The 18,184-nt window shown below is 36.8% G+C and overlaps 6 protein-coding genes across 9 annotated transcripts; 3 read left to right on the top strand and 3 right to left on the bottom strand.

Moving 5' to 3' along the window:
- Nucleotides 1–559: 559 nt before the first annotated feature.
- LOC106379909 (probable fucosyltransferase 9) lies at nt 560–4,865 on the top strand. The gene is made up of 3 exons (XM_013819756.3): nt 560–755; nt 1,509–3,126; nt 3,217–4,865. The coding sequence occupies exons 2-3, from the start codon at nt 2,931–2,933 to the stop codon at nt 4,599–4,601; spliced, it is 1,581 nt and encodes a 526-aa protein (XP_013675210.3). The 5' UTR covers nt 560–755; nt 1,509–2,930; the 3' UTR covers nt 4,602–4,865.
- Nucleotides 4,866–4,916: 51 nt separating this feature from the next.
- On the top strand, nt 4,917–6,802 carry LOC106378787 (probable fucosyltransferase 8). The gene is made up of 2 exons (XM_022690356.2): nt 4,917–5,089; nt 5,200–6,802. Exons 1-2 carry the CDS (start codon nt 4,978–4,980, stop codon nt 6,645–6,647), a joined length of 1,560 nt encoding a protein of 519 aa, XP_022546077.2. The 5' UTR covers nt 4,917–4,977; the 3' UTR covers nt 6,648–6,802.
- Nucleotides 6,803–7,551: 749 nt separating this feature from the next.
- Nucleotides 7,552–9,517, top strand: LOC106379908 (probable fucosyltransferase 8). The gene is made up of 2 exons (XM_013819755.3): nt 7,552–7,777; nt 7,914–9,517. The coding sequence occupies exons 1-2, from the start codon at nt 7,615–7,617 to the stop codon at nt 9,371–9,373; spliced, it is 1,623 nt and encodes a 540-aa protein (XP_013675209.2). The 5' UTR covers nt 7,552–7,614; the 3' UTR covers nt 9,374–9,517.
- Nucleotides 9,518–9,806: 289 nt separating this feature from the next.
- Nucleotides 9,807–11,803, bottom strand: LOC106382334 (2-oxoglutarate-dependent dioxygenase DAO). 2 transcript variants are annotated; one of them, XM_013822344.3, is made up of 3 exons: nt 11,632–11,803; nt 10,770–11,141; nt 9,807–10,547 (listed from the first exon to the last, which is right to left on the bottom strand). In XM_013822344.3, the coding sequence occupies exons 2-3, from the start codon at nt 11,111–11,113 to the stop codon at nt 9,977–9,979; spliced, it is 915 nt and encodes a 304-aa protein (XP_013677798.2). In that variant the 5' UTR covers nt 11,114–11,141; nt 11,632–11,803; the 3' UTR covers nt 9,807–9,976. The 2 variants fall into 2 exon arrangements, with proteins under 2 accessions (XP_013677798.2, XP_013677797.2); XM_013822343.3 differs by having other exon boundaries at nt 10,770–11,116; nt 11,632–11,772.
- Nucleotides 11,804–13,647: 1,844 nt separating this feature from the next.
- Nucleotides 13,648–15,236, bottom strand: LOC106379907 (ribonuclease 3). The gene is made up of 4 exons (XM_013819754.3): nt 14,692–15,236; nt 14,415–14,570; nt 14,122–14,320; nt 13,648–14,039 (listed from the first exon to the last, which is right to left on the bottom strand). The coding sequence occupies exons 1-4, from the start codon at nt 14,827–14,829 to the stop codon at nt 13,816–13,818; spliced, it is 717 nt and encodes a 238-aa protein (XP_013675208.2). The 5' UTR covers nt 14,830–15,236; the 3' UTR covers nt 13,648–13,815.
- A 182-nt stretch (nt 15,237–15,418) lies between these two features.
- Nucleotides 15,419–17,748, bottom strand: LOC106382333. Of its 3 annotated transcripts, none has more exons than XM_013822342.3 (10): nt 17,453–17,748; nt 17,257–17,354; nt 16,898–17,005; nt 16,669–16,751; nt 16,452–16,585; nt 16,304–16,353; nt 16,122–16,214; nt 15,946–16,037; nt 15,756–15,862; nt 15,419–15,670 (listed from the first exon to the last, which is right to left on the bottom strand). In XM_013822342.3, exons 1-10 carry the CDS (start codon nt 17,666–17,668, stop codon nt 15,629–15,631), a joined length of 1,023 nt encoding a protein of 340 aa, XP_013677796.2. In that variant the 5' UTR covers nt 17,669–17,748; the 3' UTR covers nt 15,419–15,628. The 3 variants fall into 3 exon arrangements, with proteins under 3 accessions (XP_013677796.2, XP_048594166.1, XP_048594167.1); XM_048738209.1 differs by having other exon boundaries at nt 17,257–17,348; nt 17,453–17,724; XM_048738210.1 differs by having other exon boundaries at nt 16,898–17,009; nt 17,453–17,588.
- Between the last annotated feature and the right edge of the window lie 436 nt (nt 17,749–18,184).

Here is an 18,184-nt window from a genome sequence, read left to right as displayed (position 1 = left end):
GGATCGACAACAAATCAGCCATTGCTCTAACCAAGAATCCAGTTTTCCATGGAAGGAGTAAGCATGTACTCAAGAAGTATCACTTCATTCGTGAGTGTGTGGAGAACGGGCATATCAAAGTGGAGCATGTGCCGGGTGTTGAGCAGAAGGCCGACATCCTTACCAAGCCATTAGCAAGGATTATGTTCAAGCAAATGAAGAGCTTAATCGGAGTTCAAGAAATTGATCTCCCTAATTCAAGTTGGAATTAAGGGGGTGAATGTTGGATAATTCCAAGCTTGTGGAAACTTAACATATTATTAGATGTTTAATATGTTAAGATAAACACAATAAGGAAACCTAGAAATAGGAAAAGGAAGTTTCTATTTAGGTTAGGTTTGTGTTTTCCATATCCCACATGTTAAAGGGAATTGTCTTTCATATAAATATAGGTCTAATGGAGAGGTGTTCCATATGATCTAAGAGAAACATATTGAGAGCTTTAGTTTTGAGTAGTTTCTAAAGCTAATAAGAAAAGTTGTTCTTATAACTCTTTGTGTTTCTAAGAGATCTGAAGAATCTTGGTCATGACGATGAGAATTACGCAAGCATATCAGTTGGTAAATGCAGATACATTGTGTGGGTGGCGGTTTACGGGCTTGGAAACAGAATACTCACTCTTGCATCTGTCTTCCTCTATGCTCTCTTGACAAACAGAGTCGTTCTTGTTGATCAAAGCAAAGACATTAGTGATCTCTTCTGCGAGCCGTTTCCAGGTACTTTTTTTTAATGCTACAATAAAAACTCATAAACTAATAATGTTAAGACTTTGATATTTTATCAATTTATAGAGTTATTAATTTACAAAAGTTTCATTTTTAAAAAATTCCTATGTAAGACATATTTCTTTTCTAAAATAAAAAAAATATTTGATTTTAGTGTATATAGATTAATTATATTTTTGAAATTTAACATTTATATTAGTTTTATCATATTATTTGGTATATATAAATAGTGTGTCTCATAGAATTTAAATGTGGTTTTAAATAAAATTTTACTAAATCTCATCAAAATATATTAAGTGTTAAAAAACATAAAAATAATTCCATTGTGAATGTGAAACAAATAATTCAATGATTTTTTGTACTTATATAAATGGTATATACATATATGAATTATTAATTTATAATTTTAATGAGACCATATATTTACATAGGATTTTCTAAAAAGTTATTATCTTATTATTTTATCGATTTGTTTTATATTTTGAACCGACTACTAACTTTAGAACCAGAAAATTTATTAATTTATGGTGTTTATTAATTTATCGGATTTATAGAGTTTCTACTTTCTACTGTACGAGGTTTGGACCGAAGTCCGTAATCTTCCAAGCCCTCAAAACCATATCATATAGTATTGATAAAAAAAAAATAGTATTAGTTTCATCTCATCGGTCACTCGAACTGGACACCTCTGCCACAATAACTAGAATCCTTTCCAGTTGAGCTAACGATATCCAGTGTTTCCAGGTACTTCATGGTTACTCCCTCGTGACTTCCCACTGATGAAGCAGATTGATGGATACAACAAGGAGTACTCTCGTTGTTACGGAACAATGTTGAATAATCATGCCATTAGCACAAACTCAACCCCACGGCATCTTTATCTTCATATCTTACATGATTCAAGAGATGAAGATAAAATGTTCTTTTGCACAAAGGATCAAGATATGATCGATAAGGTTCCTTGGTTGATAGTCAAAGCCAACGTCTACTTTGTTCCATCTCTGTGGTTTAATCCAACTTTTCAGACCGAACTGATGAAGCTATTCCCTCAGAAAGAAGCAGTGTTTCATCACTTGGCTCGCTATCTTTACCACCCCACCAATCAAGTTTGGGGTATGATCACTAGGTACCACGATGCTCACTTAGCCAGAGCAGACGATAGGCTCGGGATTCAAATACGTGTGTTCAGCGACAAAGCGGGATACTTCCAACACGTCATGGACCAGATCTTGTCATGCACGCAAAGAGAGAAGCTATTACCAAAAGTAGTCTCACAAGAAGAGTCAAAGCTCAATATGTCTGAAAGCCAGAAACTCAAAGCTGTTCTTGTCACATCTCTGTATCCAGAGTACGCTGATCGCCTCAAGAACATGTTTTGGGAACAACCTAGCTCAACAGGAGAGTTAATCGAAGTTTATCAACCAAGTGGAGAAAGGTATCAGCAGACTGATAACAAGCTTCACGACCAAAAGGCCTTGGCTGAGATGTATCTTCTGAGTTTGACGGATAACATTGTCACAAGCGCAAGGTCCACGTTCGGATACGTTGCACATAGTTTAGGAGGTTTAAAGCCTTGGTTACTCTATCAACCAAGGGATGCTTCAGCTCCTGATCCGCCGTGTGTTCGATCCACGTCAATAGACCCGTGTCACCTTACTCCTCCTTCTCATGGATGTGATGCTGATTGGGGAACTGACTCAGGGAAGGTTGTTCCTTTTGTAAAGCATTGTGAGGATCGAGACAATGATGGTCTGAAGCTATTTGATGAGTTATAATAGTTCTTGTTTATTATAGCTTTATTTCATTTGATTATTGCGTTACTGAAACAGAGGATCAGTGTTGTCCTTCTCGTCTATAATAATCATTCATATGATCTTTACACTTTACAGTTTTACAATTCTATCTAAATTTTGGAAACAAATCATTACAATAGATCATAGATGATGTGGTAACATATCTTATTTTTGGCAAATACAGAAACATATTTAAATTAATTAAACATGGTAAATAATAAATATGACATGTAACAATCTTATTGGGTAAGTGATTTTTTTATTATTTCCTAACATTTTTTAAGACTTAAGACTTTTTAGTTATGCATTAAGATTTGAAGATATTGTAGTCAAGTATACCTCTTAGAGCTCTTCATCTTGTGACGGTCACAAAATGAGAGCCCACTCGCATCTCCTTCATCCAAAACTCAGATTCAACATGAAGAAACTGGAAGACAACATCTCGTTTAAGATCTCAGGTATGACGAAGCTCACAATAACATTCGCCACATGCTTAGTACTTTCAATGGTGCTACTACTACCATCTTACAACATCTCCAACCTTCACAAGTCTCATCTTACAACCACAGGTAACAAATTCTCCAATTCATTTCAAACTTCGTTAGAAAAAAACATAAATGCTCACTTGAATTATCTTTTCTTTCATGTTCTTCTACTAGGAGGCCTTCTTGCAACAGGTTTTGATGAGGAATCTTGCTTGAGTAGGTACCATCAATCATCTTTACGCAAACCTTCACCATTCAAACCATCTACAAACCTTGTCTCTAAGCTAAGAAGCTACGAGATGCTTCACAAGCGTTGCGGTCCAAACACAGATGCTTACAAGAGAGCTACAAAGCGGCTTGGTAACAACAACAATGTAATAAACAGCAACGGTGATGATTGTCAGTACGTAGTGTGGACGCCTATGTTCGGTCTAGGAAACAGAATACTTTCCATGGTCTCTGTCTTCACCTATGCTCTCATAACAGATAGAGTCATGCTTGTCGACCAAAGGAACGATATAACCGACCTCTTCTGTGAGCCTTTTCCCGGTACTTCCTGGTTACTTCCTTTAGATTTTCCATTGACTGATCAGATAGATAGCTTCAACCGTACGCATTCGCATTGTTACGGTACCATGTTGAAGAATCATACCGTTAACACAACTACAAGACCGTCACATCTTTATATTGATATCTTCCATGACTCAAGGGATCATGATAAGATGTTCTTCTGTGAAGAGAACCAAGCTTTCATCAAGAACGTCCCTTGGCTAGTAGTGAAATCTAATCTTTACTACGCTCCATCTCTATGGTTGATACCTAGCTTTCAGACCAAACTCATCAAGCTGTTCCCACAGAAAGACACAGTCTTCCACCACTTGAGCCATTATCTTTTCCACCCGACAAACCAAGTTTGGGGAATGGTCACAAGATCCTACAACGCTTACTTATCAAGAGCTGACGAAGTACTAGGTCTTCAAATAAGAGTGTTCAGCACGCCAGCTGGTTATTTTCAGCACGTGATGGACCAAATCATGTCATGCACACAAAGAGAGAAGCTCTTGCCTGAACTAGCTACAAAAGGATCACAAAATATAACGAAGACACTGAGACTCAAAGCTGTTCTCGTCACATCTCTGCATCCAGAGTACTCTGATGAGCTAAAGAACATGTTTTTAGAACGGCCTAGTTCAACGGGAGAGATCATTGAAGTGTATCAGCCAAGTGGAGAAAGGGTTCAACAAACAGACAAGAAGGTGCACGACCAAAAGGCACTCGCGGAGATCTATCTTCTGAGTTTAACTGATAAGCTTGTGACAAGCACAAGGTCTACGTTTGGATACGTAGCTCAAGGTCTAGGAGGATTAAAGCCATGGATACTCTACGAGCCAAGGCACAACAAAGCTCCTGACCCGCCGTGTGTTAGGGCCATGTCTATGGAGCCTTGTTCTCTTAAAGCACCAATCTCTGCTTGTCAAGCTGAGACAATCAAAACCACCCCTTTTGTTAAGTACTGTGAGGACCGGATCACAGGGATTAAGCTAGTTGATGAACTTTGATTGTAACCCTTCATTAATGTTACCTACCAAACTTTCTAAAAACTCAAAATAATCACCAAAGTTTGTAACCCATTGAATGCATATAAATCAGGTTAGCCTTTATCATTTATGTATGCATGGGTTAATATGTCGCATTCTAAAGTTCACTTATCTAATTAAGAAAAATAGAATATGCAAAAAAAAAAAAACGTTACAGAACAAGTAATGCATTAAACTTTGGAAGTAAATATGAAGATAACGATTCAAGCATACCCGTGTAGCTCTCTTTTTTTTCATTCACCTCTTGATGGCAGTCTCTTTCAACCTGAAAACAAGAGGCAGTATTAATATCATTACATGCAACAAAGTAGAAACACATGTTTAAGATATCTCCGGTATGGAGAAGCTCACAGTAACAATCGCCACCTGCTTCATACTTTGCTCCGTGCTACTACTACCACCATCCCCTAACATCTTCAACCGCCTCAAGTCTAATCTCACAACCACCGGTAACAATTCGAATAGTTGTTCATTTTCCAAAATATGGCAAAAAAAATTAAAAGAAATGCTCACTTGACTTCTCTTTCTACCATGTTGTTAAAATAAATTAAAAAAAAAGGTTCCTATGATTCTAAGAAACCAAGGGAGAAGCTGCTAGGAGGAGGGCTTCTTGCTACGGAGCTTGATGATGAATCTTGCCTGAGTAGGTATCACCAAGCGTCTTTGCGCAAGCCCTCACCACACAAACCATCTGCTTATCTCGTCTCTAAGCTTAGAAGCTACGAGAAGCTTCACAAGCGCTGCGGTCCAGGCTCAGATGCTTACAAGAGTGCAACAGAGAAGCTTGGCCTTAAGCCTGGGAATGGAAGTGAATCTGTTGGTGAATGCAGATACATCGTGTGGGTTCCATACTCTGGGCTTGCAAACAGAATAATATCTCTTGTTTCTGTATTCCTCTATGCTCTCCTGACAGAGAGAGTCATTCTTGTTGACCAACGCAGTGGTATAAGCGACCTCTTTTGTGAGCCTTTTCCAGCTACTTCCTGGTTGCTTCCTCGCAATTTTCCGTTGTTGGGTGGTAAGAAGAGAGACCGCTTCTTCGACAGGAGCAACTCTCATTGTTACGGAACAATGCTGAGAAACAGTGCCCCTAACTTGACTGAAACATCACTACCTTCATATCTTTATCTTTATCTAATCTCTGATTACAGTGATGATGATAAGATGTTCTTCTGTGAAGAAGATCAAAAAACATTCATCGGTGAAGTGCCTTGGCTGGTCGTTAATTCCAACATTTACTTTGTCCCGTCTCTATGGTTGATCCCTAGTTTCCAAACCGAACTCATCAAGATGTTCCCCGAGAAAGAAACCGTATTCCACCACTTGAGTCGGTATCTTCTACACCCGACAAACCAAGTGTGGGGACTGGTCACAAGATCCTACGATGCTTACTTATCAAGAGCAGACGAGAGACTTGGGATCCAAGTAAGGGTTTTCGACAGACATGCTGGATATTTACAGCACGTCATGGACCAGATCGTTGCATGTACACAAAGAGAGAAACTCTTGCCTGAATTATCTACACAAGTCACTAATACATCAAGAAGCAAGAGACTACTTAAAGTTGTTCTTGTCACGTCTCTGCACCCAGAGTACTCTGTAAAATTAAAGAGAATGTTTTGGGAACAACCGACTTCAACGGGAGAGAGTATAGAAGTTTATCAGCCAAGTGAAGAGAGGGTTCAACAAACAGACAAGAAGCTTCACGACCAAAAGGCTCTCGCAGAGGTCTATCTCCTAAGCTTAACTGATAACATTGTCACGACCGCGAGGTCTACATTTGGATATTTTGCTCATAGTCTTGGAGGATTAAGGCCATGGATACTCTACAAGCCAGTGAACCGTACAGCTCCTGATCCACCATGCGTTAAAGCCGTGTCGATGGAGCCATGTTTCCATAGGCCTCCGCTCTATGGTTGTCAAGCCAAGACAATCGAAATCACACCTTTTGTAATGACTTGTGAGGATTCGAACCCAGGTCTTAAGCTAGTTGATGCTCCCGAATGAATTTTCTTCCCAAGGCCGTCTCATTGTCGCCTAGAAAATATTAATAATCACCAAAACTTGTCAACTGTCACTGTGGTTCAATTTCAGGAAAATGGTTAAAAAAATATGTAAAATAGTTTCTTCGATTAACTAAAATAATTTACATTTTTTATGAATTTTTATATTTATTTTATTAATAAAATAATTTACATTTTATATTTATTTTATTAATAAAATAATTAATAAATGAATTTTTTACATTTATTTTATTAAAAATAATTTATAACTTTTACGTAAATGTAAGGTTAGTTTTAAAAGTTATTTATGTTCTAGATTGTAAAATTTTCTATTTTTTTAAAATGAACTGGAAGATCAGGTTAGGCCGTTCTATACTTCTATCTATTGAATGGATATGGGATCTCATCGTAGGCCGTTCTAGGAAAAGCTCGTGTTAACCCTATCGATTTTTTATATTTTAGTCAAGGAGGCGAACTTTCGGATCTGGGCAAAGATTATTATTAGTGAATACACAAGTGAACATGATTTGTCAATTAAATAAATACTAATATAATACATGTTTACGGTAAAATACTATTACTAATTCATGACATGTGATGTATTGTATAGATTCCAAGTTTTGGAGACTGTAACTATTTTTTAATTTAAGGGATTCAGTCAAAAAACTATTGTTGATAATTAAAAACTAGTACTCTCTCATTGGCCATTTCTTAATTTACTAATTATACAAATACAGCTCGATGGTTGGCATAAATCGAAGACCAAGACTTTTTTGTATACATTAAACAAACGTAGAGTCACGTTCGGGCTTCGTTGATAGTCACAACTCAAAATGACACATTGGAATACTCATACTCTTATTTATAAATACAAACCTTCGTCCACTTTGCATCACGAATAAGACTTGTAACCACGCTAGATATTAGATATAACACTATCTGAACCATCTCGTACTCCAACTAAAGTCAACATGTATCACATATTAAAGATCTTCGGCTATATTTTCAAGTCTTTGGGTTTGAAGATGAAGATTCTGATAACATTCATCTTTAGTAGCTTACTCATTGGTTCTGTAATCTTACTATCATTCTCTAACAACTTCAACGACCAACTTCTTGATGCTACACTCAACGGTAAAAAAAAAAACATTCCATCTTTTGCGTTAAGTTTTTGTCCAGATGTGTGATCATGTGGTAGTATATTGTTCGTACAGATGGTAATCATTTTTTCTTTTGTTAACTTATATTTTCATTTTCTTGTGATTAATAGGTTCAAATGAATCAGAAACACTCCATGATAAATTGCTAGGAGGGCTTTTAAAGCCGGGTTTCGATGAAGGTTCTTGCGTGAGTAGGTATACTAAGTCATTGTTGTATCGCAAGCCTTCACCATACAAGCCTTCTCCATATCTTGTCTCTAAGCTTAGAAGCTACGAGATGCTCCACAAGCGTTGCGGTCCAGGCACAGAAGCCTACAAGAAAGCAACAGAGCAGCTTGATGAGAACCAAGTAAGAAGCTCTGATAAAAAATGCCGATATGTAGTATGGGTGGCCACCGAGTATGGGCTGGGAAACAGAATAATATCTATGGTCTCTTCGTTCCTCTACGCTCTCCTGACAGAGAGAATCCTTCTTGTTGATCAAAGAAAGGATATAAATGATCTCTTCTGTGAGCCTTTTCCGGATACTTCATGGTTGCTTCCTCTGGACTTTCCATTGATGGGTCAGATAGATAGCTACTACAAGGACTACTCTCGTTGTTACGGTACAATGTTGAAGAATCATGCCATTAACTCGACTACAACACCACCGTCCCATCTTTATCTTCACCTTCTTCATGATTACAGGGAAGAGGATAAGATGTTCTACTGCGAAGCAAACCAAGCTTTCATCAAGAACGTCCCATGGCTAGTAGTGAAATCTAACCTCTACTTCGCTCCATCTCTATGGTTGATACCTAGCTTTCAGACCAAACTCCTCAAGCTGTTCCCACAGAAATATACTGTCTTCCATCACTTGAGTCGTTATCTTTTCCACCCGACAAACCAAGTCTGGGACATGGTCACAAGTACTTACAACGCTAACTTATCAAAAGCTGACGAGGTGCTAGGGCTTCAAATAAGAGTGTTCAGCACGCCATCTGGTTATTTCCAGCACGTGATGGATCAGATCGTGTCATGCGCACAAAGAGAGAAGCTCTTGCCTGAACTAGCTACAAATGGATCATCACATTCACAAGTCATGAACACAACAAGAAGCAAGAAACTTAAAGCTGTTCTTGTCGCGTCTCTACATCCAGAGTACTCTGATGAGCTAAGGAAAATGTTTTTAGAACGACCTAGCTCAACAGGAGAGATCATCCAAGTGTATCAGCCAAGTGGAGAAAGGGTTCAACAAACAGACGAGAAGCTTCACGACCAAAAGGCTCTCGCGGAGATCTATCTGTTGAGTTTAACTGATAGCATTGTAACAACCGAGAGGTCTACGTTTGGATACGTAGCTCATGGTCTTGGAGGATTAAAGCCATGGATACTCTACGAGCCAAAGAACCAAAAAGTTCCTGAGCCACCCTGTGTTAGGGCCTTGTCGATGGAGCCTTGTTTTATTAGAGCTCCGCTCCATGGTTGTCAAGCCAAGACAATCAAAACCACACATTTTATAAGGCCTTGTGAGAATTGGAACCTAGGGATTAAGCTAGTTGATGCCCCAGATAAATTTTGGTGGTGGTAACCTTATTCATCTTATTCTAGGCTCATCAATTATTATTGCCTAAGAATTATTCTCTATGTATCAGTTATCTTTGTTGATGTAGTCACATTTTGTAAGTTTTTTTCCTTTTATGACAAAACATGACAGGCCAACTGTTACATTTAACTTGCTTTGGTTGAGATTTTGACATGATAATGGTTATAACTACTGATAAATTTCAAAATTAATATCCCACATCATAATACACTTTTTTCACCATAGGCTTTGTAACCACTTCCTAGTATCATATTAGTAGTGTTTGGCATTTTCACCTCATCTAGACGTTCATGGAGATATGTAACAGACTTCTTCATCTGAGACATTAAAGACAAAGAAACTCCATATGGTTTATCACCTTGAAACATCCACATCTCTCACTCGCCTTCACAAATTACATTATATAAACATCCACAAATATGTCAATGTGAAAATTATTCATATATATTGCGAAAATCCATAGATATTAATACAGATGATGCATCTCTATTTATTGATCTTAGGAAAAACTTAAACAAAAATACTAAAGTTTTTCGGTTTTCATATATAGCAACCCCCTTAACATGTTCTTCAGGTCATTTAAGTCTTTCACTCTTCATAGGTTATAAGCTTGAGAGCCTCTCCATCATGCAACTTCGCAGTCATTCTAATATTCCGTACCCCGTCGTGACTAATAGCCTTGTACATTCGCGGATGTTCAGCATCCACAAACTCACTTGGCGGCTCCAAATCCGTATCCATCGGTCCTAACAAAAAAGAAGCGATAGAAAACCTCTTCGTTGCTTCGTTGCATTGCACTCTATGCTTCACGTTGCACAACCTCCCATTGCTCCATATTGTAGCCATGTCCCCGAGGTTGATAGCAAGCGTGTTTGGCAACGGGCTTATGGGAAAAAACGTTCCCGAAGAATGGTCCATCGCTTCAAGCCCACCAACGTTTTCGTCGTCTTGAAGAATCGTCAAGAAGCCTGAATCAGTGTGTAGCTGGACGCCGAGCTTCCCGACTGCTTCGGGTTGGAAATGATATTTGTTGATCCGGAACTGGCTAGGCCATCCTTTGAAGAAGTTGGTCTCGGCCAGGCCATAGCTCTCTGCTAACCTCCTTGCTAAATCCTTTGCAAGTCCATCAATAGCTTTCGCATACTTCACCATAATCTCCCTACAAACCCAAACCCATTAAGACATAAAAGTCAGTGTTCCATCCACTGCCGCCGGTCCAACATTTTCAATTTTGTCTTGATACCATACGCTCACTTAAAATTTTGTGTCTTTATTATTTATGTAATTTTTTTATAGTGCTCTATATACAATTAAAATTATCATTTAAAATCAAGATGCCCTAAGCGGTAGAGACCAACTAAAAACAAGAGAAAGGACAAACCTTTGATCAGCAGAAGCCTCGAGCTGGTCACAAAAGGTGTTAACTGCTTGAGGAGAAGCCATGTCGTAGAGACCCAACGCTTCATAATAAGGATTGATTTCATTAGGAGCTCTGTAACCACTCCCTAGTAACACATCGGTGTTACGCACTTTCACCTCGTAAGGACGTTCGAAGAGATCCATAACGGTTTTCTTCATGTCAGACATCAAAGACAACGGAACTCCGTGGTTGATCACCCTGAAGCATCCCCATCTCTCGCTGGCTTCACGGATTTTCTGGTTCAGGATCTTGTCTGAAACCTCCCCCAAGTCTATCGTCGGGATGACTCCATTGGTTTTCGCCATTATCTTCAATGGAGAGTTTGAAACGAATCTAAGCCCAACGTTATAAATAAAATATTTTAGTTTCAGTTTCACTTTCGGACCAAAGACAACACTCTGGTCTGATCGCTAAAGTTGTCTGAATTCGACAAAGGAGTTCAACGAATCAGAAGTTAAAGTTTCTAAACTTTTTTCTTTAATTGAAAACAAAAGATTTAAACTTTATAGTCTGAAATTGGATAATGATCTAAAGCGTGACGATTCCGACAGCTAAAGTAGTCTAAAAGTAAAAAGAAGACCCGTTAATGAACTCATTCAATTTATCTAGACTGAAATAAACAAAGAATGATTCATCCTTCTACTAATTATTCTGACTACGCATCAATTACGTCTAAAATTCAAGAAAGACCACTAATGAAATAGGACGAGAGACAAAACAAAATTTGGTTTTGGAGGTAAATACGATGAGTTACGTCTAAATTCGACTTTCTTCTTTATCTACTACTCAAAGATTCTTTCAGAAATTAAAAAGAGGTGTGTACCTTTTTGTGTTACGTGAATCTCTCGAGAGAGAGAAGGCGAAGGAGCAGATGGAGTGAGAAAGGTAAAAGGAAGTGGAAGACTGCAAAATCGAAGTTGAAGTAGTTTTGGATCTGCACAGACTTTTCTACTGACACATATATAAAGAAGAAAGAAGTATTACGTCAATGTATTTGCGCAACGTTTTCCACTCGCGCAAGATAACGAACAACGTTTTCCACGCGCTGAATTTGTAGTTTCCTTAGGAAAAATATCCAAAATCTAGATTTATATACGCAAATGTGGACTTTATTTTCTTTTCTGTTTGATACATGAACCAAAACTCAATGATTCACGAGATTTACTTCCTAGTAAAATAATACATGTTTTGCTTTTTTCACACAAATTAATAAAATATATTCTGTTTTTCATAGTTTTAAACGGATAAAAATTCAGAAAATGTATTTTTTTAAAAAAATTTACAATTAGCTAATATTAATTGACAAAAATACATTAGAATATATAAAAATAAAATAAAATTTAAACAATTTGTTTTCTAGAACAAATTTTTTTTTGGAACGGAGAGAGTATTAAACAAATGTACATACAATAAAATAGTATTCCATTTAGTATATACATAAATGCAAAAATCATAAACTTCTAAAATGTACTTGGAAATATCGGATTTATGCATATGAACTTCTAGAATATGCTCTTGTTAAATTTAGCATGTCATAGCTGCAACAAAACTGTAAAAACATATGCATAAAAGCTTCTTATCGTAAAGTTCGGATTTTCTCTCTTGAGTTTTGACATATTTGAATGGTGCCATTTCATCAGCTCTGTCGCAAACCCACATGTCACGATCACAAAACCTTGCAACCTGCTAAGGAATGTTGAGTTATTACTAGCCTTTTGTCTTAAGTGCCCATGTTCATTCACTCTAATGTATATTTTTCATATAAATATAAAACTTTAGAGATAACATGCCAATGTGGCAAAAGCTGAAGTTCGAGTGAATAATACTTATCCAGGGCCATGCAAACTTTTTTCTTATATCCTGAGCAGCTTCTCCGATCATCACATAAGCTCACAACTTATCCCATTAAACCAAGATCAAACAAGGTACAAGGACATGCAAATGAAAACACATTATACTGAGTTTCTTACAACACCGAATACTCTTCTTAATTCCATCTCATAAATAATTTTTAGTAAAGAGATTTTGGTTGTGGTGCTGCAGTTTCTTAGCAATCTTGTCGACAGTTGCATATGTGTTTCTTCCTACCCAAGATGACAGTGGGATGATCAAAACATGCGCAACGTACTTTTACTTCTGGAAGTAGTGCTTTCTTTTGCATGGCGTTTACGCACTTATTGCTTCCGTCGTTGCCACATTTTCCGGGTAATTGATCTGTAAACGAACACACTTCTACAGCTTCCGAATCTATTGTTTTTATATATACCAAACCCGCAAGAATATGTTAAATGGTGATGATATAAATTTAGGTAAGTAATTGATAATGTAACAAGATTAAAATTACCTTTCGTATGGTGTAGAATGAGGAACATCAGAACACAAGAAACCATTGACAAGGTGGAAGATCTCATGTTTAAAGAATATGTTAAAATGTCGTTTTTGTGTGCATAAACTGATAGTTTGTTTTTACTCTTGTAAAAGAATATCTTTCTTTTGTCAACACTTAACTAACACTTGCAATTAAATGTATTAAAGAAAAGATAAAAATATAGCTTTCAGATTAAATTTACTGGAAAAGCAAAAGAAATTACAAATGAAAGGTGGAGCCAAGTCAACGAGATCGACAAGATAGCGATTTAATTTTACAAAAAAAAATATAATAGTGAAATAGCTAGTATGTAACTGTTCACAAAAAAAATATAAATAGTGAAATAGCTATTTGACGCCACAGAATATTGTTCCTTAATTAGGAGTTAGGATGTAATAATGTTGGAGTTTCATGAAGCCTAGGTTGCATCAATATCACATATATATATTTTAATTATACATACACAGACTATTATCTGCAAAGTTCTTATCATATTCAATTTTTGATAAAGTAACATAAAACACATTAGATTTTAGAGTCCCCATGAATTTGGACTCTGGAAGGAGAAGATAAAATGATTAGAAAATATTCCAAAACATGAGATATAATTATGATCGCCACGCTGAAAGAAAGATATAATTAAAACTTCGCAAACTGGAGTCGAGACGGACATCTTTCTCTAGGCAAAATCGGACATTTGATAAACTCAGTTCCTGATGTATCGACGCAAATGTAAATTTGGTGAAGTTGGTCGTTACGTTCGGGATCTTTGTTGCATTCAATCCCTGGAGTAAACCCAATCTCATCTTTTATCGCCTTTCTGATCTTTTCAAGATCATAGAATCTATCATCTGGTTTGATTCCTGTAATTACCACACAAAATAAAAGTCATAGAGTTTATGCATTAATGAATTATATAATACATTGATTAGATAGTATATATACCGGAGTTTGTGAGGGCTTGAAGGAGATTGGCTCTGTCTCTGAGTTTAAGAGAATTTTCGAAGTACTCATGTTGGTCCATTACTGACTCAGAACATGTACCGTGTTTTTCCCACTCGTGCTTCCAAAACTTGAACCCTTCGTTGCTCGGACAGGCTAGTGTTGGCCACGTCTTTTTCAAACTGCTTACCAGGTCCGTTATCTATATACATTCATATACGTATAATAATTTTTTTTTAAATCATTGTTAAGTAAACACAAAGGGGAATATTAGTTACGCAATTATGTCTCTGTACCTGAGATTTATCAAATTCACTGTCGGGATTGCAGTTTGATGGATATGTACCATCTTTGTAATTAGGCCAAAGACCGTGGATGCCAAAATCTGCCGCAGGCTTACCTGATGTTGGATAGCAACAACTACGTTTTGTATCACAATAAGCTCCTGGCCACTGCATATGTACACACGAACAATTAATATTGGCTATCTATGTTATGACCTTACCTTACTAAAATAAACGTTATTCACGTTGACTATCGAAAAATAACGATAAAAATGATAGCTGAAGAGACCTGAAGAACTAAGTAGAAGAAATCAAAGTCTTCTTGTTCTTGGGAATGTGAAATGAAAAGACCTTGAAACATCAAAAGCTTGAGGATAAACCAACCCTTTGGTCCCATTTTTTTGTTCTCTTTGTTTCTGCAATGCATAATTAAGACATTTCGGCTTCAAATATATAGTCATACACAAATCTAATCTCACTGGACACCATTTTATTAATTACTAGTTGTTATTGGTAGCCGGCCTTGGTGATTAGTTAATAAACACTCGTATGATCTTTGATATAATATGAAATTTATTACAATAACCAAAAATAATTGTCAGTCATCCCCATTGATTAATAAAGACTCGCAAGACTTCTTTGATTCTATTTCCAAGGGATATCCATTTCTCATATTCTTAACCAACTGGAAAAATTGGGAAGGAATAATATACGTACACGCTACAACATGTGAACATGTAAACCAGGTTCAAACTATTCAGACATATATATAGCCAACTAATGTACATACAAACATTTAATTATTGGCTAGTGAATGTTTTGTAAGAAAGGGTCAAAGACTCGAATGTAGTGATCATCGATTGTTAAGGATATACATTAGCATTCAACATGGTATACATTAACCTTTGATCTTATCTCTTCACGTCATATTAACCTTTTAACGAATGGTACGAGGAATTATAATGCGCAACCACTACTAATCCCCTTAAAATGATACTGGACCTGGTCAATGGTCATAGTTAAACACCGTTAATTATTATTAGACACTAAATATATTTATCATGTCTACAAGTAATTAAATTATAGTTTTAATGGCACAAAATAATACTGGTTGATGGTCATGTTTAAATATATTACATCAAGTCTTGAATTCTTTGGTACTAAGATGATCGATTACGTAATTAAGCATTCTCATGTTAACTGCGAACAGAAACGAAAGAGCAAAGCTAGCTTCCCTGCAAGAGTTCCTTGATGTCATACCCTTGGACCTAAAAAACAAACAAACAAACATATGTTAAGAGTTGATCTGTCCTTTTAACATTGTAGTAGTGATCATATCAATGAGTTTTATACCTGAAGAAACGTGAGAAGCAAAATAACTCCAGAGTTCCAGAGACCGTGTATGACCATCGGGGTAATGAGGTTGCGGGTTTGCGCATAAGTTAATCCCAAAACCGATCCTAAACAAGATGAAAATAGAGACATATATATACAAGTGTTTATAAACATGAGAAGATATGGTTTTCAGCCATGTTTATAATACCTAGTATAAACAGCTGTGGGAATTCACCGGGTGTGAGGTGGGCAAGGGCAAACGCAGCTGAGCTTATGATGATCGCTATTGGTGTTGGAACCCTGAAAATGCAGAACATAACATATATATGTAGTTAGCTTTTTTGTTCAAAAGCAAATGATCAGAAGAAGACAGAGACCTTTTACCATTTGGTAAGAGAGACCATAAAGAATCCGCGAAACACAGTCTCCTCAAGAAGGGGAGCAAGGATTCCAGTTATACCCACTAAGCTCAAGGTGCTGCACAATCATTATATGTGATGTGATCATCAAATTTCTAGTATTGATGATGCACACATAGCAGTTTCTATTTTCTTTTGAGTAAATACCTTATGTTTGAGGATCCAATTAATGGGAGAAGCTGCATCAAAGAGTCTACCTGAATACATCACACTAGCTACATTACTATTCATCCTTAAGACATTTCAGAAAGGAAAAAAAAAAAAAAAATTAAATGTTGTAGTGAATTCTCCTAACCTCTCGTTCAGGTGTCTCTGTGCTGAATAAGGATAAAGCAACACCTGTTAACGCAATACCACCAATAGCAGCAACCAAACCTATCCCACCCCACACTAGCCATCCCTTTTGCAAGTTGAAGGGTTGTTTCAAATCTGAAGGAGTGAATTAAAAGATCAAAGGCCAAATAAAAGAGCAAGAGAGTGCCGATAAAAAAAAAAGAGAAGGAGCAAAGTACCATAGCGCAAAATGTCTTCAGGTAGTGGGTCGAATGTTTTGGCAACGGTGAATATGACAGCAAGTATCACTGCAGTTGTTATGCTGCAAAGTAGTTAAGAATAAAAAGCATTCCAATAAGTTAACGCACTAAGACTTCATAATCAACTGACATTAACAGAGTCCAAGAGCTAAAACTGAGGCAATGTAACTAGAATACGCAAAAGATTAGTAGTTTGTTGGTAAGGTACCCTTGATCCAGGAATAAAATCTCAGCCTTTTGGTCCAAGCTCAGCTTCTCAACGTCGACTCCTAAATAGGGTAAGGCTGCCATCTCAGCTAACCCTGTCAAAACAAAACTGCCTGGGAACAAAATTAATCTCACTCCTTATAAATTCTAACAGTTAGGAGATTGAGATGATAATCCGCTCATCATACAAAGTATAGTCACTAAGTTTTTTAATTTTTAACAAAAACAGAGAGACTATACTTCTTATCAATATACTGAACCATCACATTTTATATTTTTATTTATTCTAATGCAGTTTCTATGTGTCATCAAACTTCAACCCTAATTTGCCCTTTGAATGACCTAGAAAACGGAGGGTACCTTAATACACAAGCAAGCGAAGTTAACGAAGCTGTCTGCCATTCCCATGGCACTTCCCATCTCTCAAGTATCGCCCAATCCGAGCTACCTTCCTGTAACTATGAAAGCAACCACTTTAACAATATTTATTTTTAAATAAAAAAATCGTAGAGCTTTTGTCGGAAACCAGACAGGAAGTGTCAGAGAAAAGTGCTACCTTTCCCTCTCCTCCAGGTTCTTTCCCAGAGTTGAAAATGCTTGCCGATCTCCATTTCTTACGGATAACCGTAGATAACCGTTGGGTAGCTAATCCCGGAGAAAACCGGTTCAAACCGCCGCGGTTATAAGTCTTCGGCTGAATTAAACTCCTGGAACCGGAGATGCAGAGAAGAGACGAAGATTTAGATAAACACGAGATTATCTGCGAAACCATCTCAACTGTTTGGTCGAATAGTTTTTTTTTTTGTTTTTGTTTCCGACCAAAGCAACCATAGTATTATTGGTGTGAGGAAGAAGATAAGGTCCGACTAAACGGGTCGGGTGTAAAATAATACTCTGGTTGATAGGCTTAGGCCCATTATTCAGTAGAGGCCCAAAATCTATAACGACCAACTCCAAAAGGTCTTTCTCGGTATGTAACAAAATAATTACATCCCTCGAGCTTTTTTTTTTTTGTAACACACCTCCCTCGAGCTTTCTAATTTGTAATTTTGTTCCTTAGGAGATTAATATCCGATCTCTTAATATCCACTAGTTTTTGTTTTTGAGAAATTTAATGAGATTTTTATATAACCAAAACAAATCTATACTATTAAAGCAGAATACTTCTTATGAATCTGCCCCTGAATTTTCCTATTAATTACAAAACATTTCATTCTTTTTTTCAATTGTTTTTTAAATTGTTTTAAATGTTTTTCGAAAATGAAAAACCCAACCAATTTGCTACTTA

This window comes from Brassica napus, chromosome A8 (genome assembly GCF_020379485.1).
Source record: "Brassica napus cultivar Da-Ae chromosome A8, Da-Ae, whole genome shotgun sequence".
Lineage (NCBI taxonomy): Eukaryota > Viridiplantae > Streptophyta > Magnoliopsida > Brassicales > Brassicaceae > Brassica > Brassica napus.
This window is presented reverse-complemented; position numbering and strand designations above follow the sequence as displayed.

Excerpts from the sequence above, each read along its gene's own strand:
- LOC106378787 (XM_022690356.2), top strand. The coding sequence starts at position 4,978 with ATGGAGAAGCTCACAGTAACAATCGCCACCTGCTTCATACTTTGCTCC. Across the intron at positions 5,090-5,199 it reads GTCTAATCTCACAACCACCG|GTTCCTATGATTCTAAGAAA; the intron begins GTAACAATTCGA and ends TTAAAAAAAAAG.
- LOC106382333 (XM_013822342.3), bottom strand. The coding sequence starts at position 17,668 with ATGGTTTCGCAGATAATCTCGTGTTTATCTAAATCTTCGTCTCTTCTC. Across the intron at positions 16,586-16,668 it reads TGAAGACATTTTGCGCTATG|ATTTGAAACAACCCTTCAAC; the intron begins GTACTTTGCTCC and ends TCACTCCTTCAG. Across the intron at positions 16,215-16,303 it reads ATTGGATCCTCAAACATAAG|CACCTTGAGCTTAGTGGGTA; the intron begins GTATTTACTCAA and ends ATGATTGTGCAG.
- LOC106379908 (XM_013819755.3), top strand. The coding sequence starts at position 7,615 with ATGTATCACATATTAAAGATCTTCGGCTATATTTTCAAGTCTTTGGGT. Across the intron at positions 7,778-7,913 it reads TCTTGATGCTACACTCAACG|GTTCAAATGAATCAGAAACA; the intron begins GTAAAAAAAAAA and ends TGTGATTAATAG.
- LOC106379909 (XM_013819756.3), top strand. The coding sequence starts at position 2,931 with ATGAGAGCCCACTCGCATCTCCTTCATCCAAAACTCAGATTCAACATG. Across the intron at positions 3,127-3,216 it reads GTCTCATCTTACAACCACAG|GAGGCCTTCTTGCAACAGGT; the intron begins GTAACAAATTCT and ends TTCTTCTACTAG.
- LOC106379907 (XM_013819754.3), bottom strand. The coding sequence starts at position 14,829 with ATGCATTGCAGAAACAAAGAGAACAAAAAAATGGGACCAAAGGGTTGG. Across the intron at positions 14,571-14,691 it reads TCTTCTACTTAGTTCTTCAG|TGGCCAGGAGCTTATTGTGA; the intron begins GTCTCTTCAGCT and ends GTACATATGCAG. Across the intron at positions 14,040-14,121 it reads TCAAGCCCTCACAAACTCCG|GAATCAAACCAGATGATAGA; the intron begins GTATATATACTA and ends TGGTAATTACAG.
- LOC106382334 (XM_013822344.3), bottom strand. The coding sequence starts at position 11,113 with ATGGCGAAAACCAATGGAGTCATCCCGACGATAGACTTGGGGGAGGTT. Across the intron at positions 10,548-10,769 it reads GAGGCTTCTGCTGATCAAAG|GGAGATTATGGTGAAGTATG; the intron begins GTTTGTCCTTTC and ends TTGGGTTTGTAG.